The sequence below is a fragment of the Zosterops lateralis genome (genome assembly GCF_965231275.1).
Source record: "Zosterops lateralis genome assembly, chromosome: 4".
NCBI lineage: Eukaryota > Metazoa > Chordata > Aves > Passeriformes > Zosteropidae > Zosterops > Zosterops lateralis.
The window spans coordinates 43241149-43247717 of record NC_139765.1 but is presented as its reverse complement, the minus strand read 5'-3'; the positions used below and the strand labels follow the sequence as shown (position 1 = coordinate 43247717).

Below are 6569 nucleotides of genomic sequence, written 5' to 3'. Positions count from 1 at the left end.
TGTCGGGAGCGGAGGCGGCGATTGGCCCGGCCCGGCCCCGGCCCCCGGACGGTGCTGCCCGAGATGGGGGAAGGCGAGCCTGACCCGCCGCCCGCTGCTGAGAAGAAAGGGACGGAGGAGGAGGAGGATGATTTTGGCTACCGGCTCTTCCCGGACCGGAATAAGAAGCCACAGAGTTTCCTGGTCCGCAGCCTCTTCACCTTCCACAATAAGTGCCAGCTGATGCTGAGGCTGACCCTGGAAACGAGTAAGCGCCCCCCCGTCCCCCGCGGGCCCGGCGGCGGTGCCGGGGCGGAACCCGGGCTGGCCGCTGTCGGCGGTGACCTTGTGCCGCGGTCCCGAGCAGGGCGCTGCCCTCCTGCCCTCCTGCCGCAGCCCCACCGCGGCCGCCGGACCGGGCCCAGCCAGGGGCGGGTTGACACCGGTGCTTTAGGAACACGCTGGGTTTGGTTAAGACGAAATACGATTTTGAAAGGCTGAGAGAGTTTTTTTGTTTGGTTGGTTGGTTTGGTTTGGTTTGGTTTTTTCTTATAAGGAGGTTCTCTTCTTTTTTTGTTCTGAGAAATTAGGATGATTTGTCAGTTTCTGTGCATTCGTGCCCTTTTCACTGTTTGATGTGGACTGTGAGTGTTAACAGCAAACGATGGTCACTATAGGCCGCTCTATTTATGTTCATTAAATAAAACAATGTAACAAAGTAATAAAACAATGTCAGGAATGACTTGATTCCTGCACAGCTTTTACTTTGTATCCTGGGCTACATCAAAAGGACCATGGCCAGCAGGTCAAGGGAGGTCATTCTCCCCATCTATTCTGCTCTCCTGGGACCCCACCCATAGTGCTGCATCCAGCTCTAGTGCCCCCAGCATAAGAAGAACATGGAGCTGTTGGAGTGAGTCCAGAGCAGGGCCATCAAGTTGACAAGGAGGCGGGAGCACCTCCCTTATGAAGACAGACTGAGAAAGTTGGGGCTGTTCAGCCTGGAGAAGAGGCCTCAGAGCAACCTTCCAGTGTCTGAAGGGGCCAACGTGGAAGTCAGACAGAGACTGCTTAACAGGAATTGCAGTGATAGGTGATGGGTTCAAACTGCAACAGGGTGAATTCAGGCTAGATATACAGAAGAATTTTTTTACTGTGAAGGTGGTGAGGCACTGGGACAGTTGCCCAGAGAAGTTGTGGTTGCACCATCCCTGGGAGTGCTCCAAGGCCCAGTTACATGGGGCTGTGAGGTTCCTGGTCAAGTGGAACATGTCCTTGCCCAGGGCAGGGGGATTGGGACTAGATTATCTCTAAGGTCCCTTCTGACTCCAACTGTTCTGTGATTCTATATCATGTAGTCTGATTTGGAACAGATGCCAGTTGCATTGCAATAAGATTAATACTGCAAAGTATAAATTTGCATATATAGAGCTTTTCTTGCTTGTTTTTTGTTCCTCGATTGTCTTTATATTTTGTTTATAGATGTTTTCAAAACTTTTGTCTAGAGAAATTGATTGCAGCAATGTTTTTCTAGATCCATATGCTCGACTTCTCCTTGAGGCTCTGAAGCAATCTGGTTGGTATGTGAAGTTATTTGTCTTGTTCTGTGTAGTAACATCACTGTGATAAGTAGTGACTGAAGTTTTTCAAATTCTTTTCTGTAACTTTGTTTGTCTGGGCCTTTCAGCACTGTCTTCAATGACCGGCACTTTTCTTGTGAAAACTGTGATGGCTGTGTCAGTGGAGGTTTTGATTCTGCCACATCTCAGGTAGGTGCTGGACTTAGTCCCCTTTCAATGGACTGCAATTTTTTTTAGTGTTTTGTTGCTAGGATTAAATCTACCAATACTGATACCAGAGTTAATAATGAAAACAAGATAAATGAAAGATGATCCATGGTATTGGAACTAGTACACTTCAGTATCATAAGACTGTTGATGTTGAAAAACACCAATCCAAAGACCCTAAATGCTCTCAGTGGTGTGTGCTGTGTCTCTGAGAAGTAAGAGAGGTGTTGAAACTTAGTGAAAAGACTACCTATATCTCTTCTTCTGCAGATTGTTCTGTGTCAGAACAACATTCGGCAGCAATCCCATATGAACCGAGTGGTCACACATGAATTGATTCATGCGTTTGATCACTGCCGTGCACATGTTGACTGGTTTAAAAATGTCAAACACTTAGCATGTTCAGAGGTAAGTTAAAATGCCTCTAATATTGTCATTTTGTTAATTACTGCTGGTTATTAGGGTTGCTTTGTGTTATATGGTCTGTTACAGATAATTCATTTGTTTTAATCCTGTTAATACATTTTGTCCTTTCTGTCAGGTCAACCTAGATAGTTTTGTTCAGAAAACAAATATTTAGTTTCCACTAATATTATTAAGTTAATGTCATACTAAGTAGAATGTGATCACTGTGAGTGTAAGAAGTGGTTATTGATAAATGAGAAAGTAGCTAGAGGTGAAAACACATTCACACATTAATCATATGCTTATAGAATTCTTTTTATCACATCCAAGTCTTGGCATGTTGAGTAGTTATTACAGTAACACTTTCGTTAGGGTTTTTTTTTTTTATTAACAACAAACTTGTCTTTTCTTGTAACATTCATTTTTTGAGTAATTGTGGTATTGCTGCTCGTACACTGTAGTTATGAATCCATCACCATTGGAGGGGGTTCTGAGCGATGTGGTCTAGTGGAAGGTGTCCCCGCCCATGGCAGGGAGATTAGCAACAGATGATCTTTAAGGCCCCCTTACAACCCAAGCCATTCTATGAATCTGTGGTTTCAGAGTACATTTGAGTATTAAAGGCCTTAATCCTTGATGCTTTAGGAGGTGAAATTAAATCGAGCACAGGCTGGGAAGGATTTCTCTTTTTGTGTGATACAGGTGTTGTGCGTATGAATCTGCATGCTCTTATTTGATTTCTCATGTAATGCATATCATTTGGTCACAGAAAAGCTCATCCCAGGCTGAGCTTCACTCCTTCATTTCTGATTCTTCTATTTCCTTCCCTGCCAAGTAGCACAGAGGGCCAGGCAGTATGAGCTGTGATCAGTTCATAACACTTTGTCTCTACTTCTCCTTCATCCTTGCACTCTTTCCCTGGTCCAGCTTGAGGTCCTTCCCACAGGATACAGTCCTTTGTGAGCTGCTTCAACATGAGTTTTTCCTTTGAGCTGTTGTTCTTCAGGACCTGCTCCAACTTGAGTTCATTTCTCAGCATACAGTCTTTCAGGAATGGAGTGCTCCAGCATAGGTCCCCCAAGGCCCACAGTTCCTCACAGAAAATGCATGGGCTCCTGCGTGGGCTCTCTGTGGGCTGCTGCTTTTTTCAGGGCAGGTTTGTCTCTTGTGTCATGACATCTTCCTTGGACTGCAGTGTGGATATCTGCTCTACTGTGTTCTTTCACAGACTGCAGGGAGCCAGCCTCTGTCTCTGTGGTCTTCTCCACAAGTGGCCAGGGAATGTCCTCTGATGCCTGCAGCACCTCCTCCTCATCCTTCCTCACTGTCTTGGTGACTGTTGGGCTGTTTCCCTCACATTTTCATCACTCTTCTGTCTCACAGCTGCCCTCTAGTTTTTTTTATCCTTTTTAAAACGTGTCGTCACAGAGATACAACCAGAACCACTAAAAACCAGTTTAAAAAATCTGCATCTGACACAGGGACAGCCACTTCTTTGGTCTCACAGGAGTCACCCTGGCAGGCCTCTCACTGCCAACATTTTGTTGTGTAAACTCAATACAATAATTGTGAATTATTTACTATCATCTACTTTATTTTTTTGTCCAAGCATTTACACAGTGCAGAATAAAGTATGTGAACCCTAAACATAAGTTTTATATAAATCAAGATTGTGCATGTTCTTGCTCTTGTCAAGATTATTTGTTCACTTCAGGTCTTTTGATGACTTAATCGTATGGTATTTACATTTTTTGTTGACAGCTTTTTTATTCTTATTTTTTGGTATTTTCTGTGCATTTATTTTCATTCTGATACTTAATTACAGGAAATAAGGATTTACTTACATTTCCTAACAGACCATGTAGGGTATAGAATATTTAATAGACAAAGGAAATTCTAGGGTACAGGACAAGACAGTTAAGCTAAAACATACATGCTCATTTAAATGTAGCTTTTTGCAAAACACATGGGTATTCTGGTATTGCATCTGTAGTCTTTGAAAGATACCTGCCTTTCTTCCTGACTCTTGTAATAGATTCGGATATAGATTGGGGAGAATAGTACTTTCCATGTTCTTGTAGCAGTTTGTATATATACATGCACACATACATATAATCTCTGCTGCTCATTGATTTAAACTTTAGGGATATGTGAGATGTGGTTCCTGAAGAAACTGGAAGGTTGTTGTAATTCACTGAGACTGAGATGAATGTCAAGGGTATGGTAGTAACAGGTACTTAAGAAGTTAAAGTAGCCTCGGGAATGTCCTCTACCAGCAGTCACCAGAAATACACTGAAGAAAAGCATTTGTTGCAACTTTTTTTACTTTGTATATTAATGTGTTTCTCTGATCTTGTGACTTATTTATTTTTCTCAATAGATTCGAGCTGCTAATCTCAGTGGAGACTGTACTTTGATGAATGAAATAGCCAGGTTTAAATTTGGATTGAAAGGGCATCATCAGGTAAAGACTGTGGATGTTAAAATCTAATAATTTGTTATGAGCCATCTTTACCTACTGGGTCTCAGCATACTTTCATAACTGAAAACTTTAGCAAAAGAAATAAATGCTGTGGGCTTGCTGTTTCCTCTTAAGTAATGCTTAATAATCAATGTTAGGCTTTTTTTTCCCCACCTTTTGGTATTCTTTTGGAGTGAAATCCCTGAATATTTAGTCATGTTTTAAAGCATTAGCACTGACAATGGATGGCTAATAAAACCAAACAAGAAGTAGGGCTTGCAGGAAATGTAGTGGAAATACCTTGTCCACTTATAAGTAGGTAACACTCTTTTTAAGCCTTTGAAAACTGAAGGAAGCAAAAGGAGAAGATTTCTAAATAATGTGTTAAGTCTTGTAGGAATTAGTTTTTGTAAATAGTGGTGAAGTCTGCAGATTGAGACCCAAATAGTTGCTCATGTTAGAGTGGCAGTTAGATTGTAGATGATGTTTACATATTTTTTCATCTTTTGGTAAAAAAACTGTAAAAAAAAGTTAGCATAAAGAGGGGTATCAAAATGAAGGCCAGTAGAGAAGCCATCCCTTTGTTTTACAGCATTTCAGTTTATAAAGAACCTGACTGGTATTTGTGTCTGTTTCTTTCTGACATTTTTCTTTTGTGTCCAGGTCAAGTTTTACAAATACTTAATACCTACAAAAATCCCAAATTGTATTTTAATTCCTGTTCTTAGGAATATCTTTTAATTATTTCATGGTTTATGTGTACATGGAAAACTAAAGCACATAATTTACGTAGGATGGAACTAAAACATACTTTAATGCTTATTACAGGCACTGTTTGACTTTTCTTTCATAAAAAATTATTGCCTATACAATAGGAGTTAATATTTGACAAAATCTGGAAAAAAACTGTGCTAATAATGACAGATTTTTTTTTTTTTCTTACTTTAGACTTGTGTACGAGACAGAGCAATCCGTTCCATTCTGGCTGTTAGAAAAGTTAGCAAAGAAACAGCGGAAAAAGCTGTGGATGAAGTTTTTGATGCCTGCTTCAATGATCTGGAACCTTTTGGTAGAATCCCACACAGCAAAGCAGATGCAAGACGTGCTTACAAAGACTTTCAGAACAGAGATCGCTATACTGCTAATTTGTAAGGGAGGGGAAAAGCCACGTGAGAAGTTACATAAATACCTGATTATTCCATAAGATCTGGAGTTATAGTCTATGCCCACAGTGCTGGTGGAAAGGGCAAATCTGTCAAATGTATCGATTAATTTTTTAGACATCTTTCATGAGTCAACTTCTGTGGAAGTAAGTGGGGTGAGTGAACAAGACTAAAAATGGTGTTTCCTCACCTGTTATTCCAGAAAGATAATTTAGTATGCCAAATCACTTGTCAAATACAATTCAATGTGCTTTTAATTTTTTCACTCTGACTGACTAGGACATGGTTTCTGAAAATTTCGTTGTCACTGAATAAATCTTTTCATAAAATCTTTATATTTTTGCTATCTTCAATATACAGTCATGAACTTGATAATCTTCATCACTCTATTTTAAAAGCTGGACACCTGAACTACAGCTCTATACTCTAGATTTAATAACTATGGCTAAACCCAAAATTTAGTAACTAAATTTAATAATTTGCTTTTGAGCACCTCCTGAAATTCTTGGGTGCTTTGCATTTCCAGTGGTGGGAAAACTTTTGTAACTTGAGTCCTTTATGCCCTGAATTGCTGCTCAGGTCCTGATTGTCTCTGGTAGTGGTGTACTGGGTATGATGATCAATGTTCTGATCAACACCTCCTGTTCTGTGTCCCAATACATTTTGTGACAACAGGACTGTCAAATGTATGAAGCTTTTTCAGTCAATACAAAACTGAGATTTGGCTGTGGTGGGGCAGCAGACTCTGGTTGGACTTGAGCTGGAGTGAGGGGC

General features: G+C 40.8%; 1 protein-coding gene across 1 annotated transcript; it reads left to right on the top strand.

Moving 5' to 3' along the window:
- Positions 1-24: 24 nt before the first annotated feature.
- ATP23 (ATP23 metallopeptidase and ATP synthase assembly factor homolog) lies at positions 25-6130 on the top strand. Its single transcript, XM_083859517.1, has 6 exons — positions 25-247; positions 1514-1559; positions 1667-1748; positions 2037-2174; positions 4552-4635; positions 5581-6130. The coding sequence occupies exons 1-6, from the start codon at positions 64-66 to the stop codon at positions 5782-5784; spliced, it is 738 nt and encodes a 245-aa protein (XP_083715643.1). The 5' UTR covers positions 25-63; the 3' UTR covers positions 5785-6130.
- Positions 6131-6569: the final 439 nt, after the last annotated feature.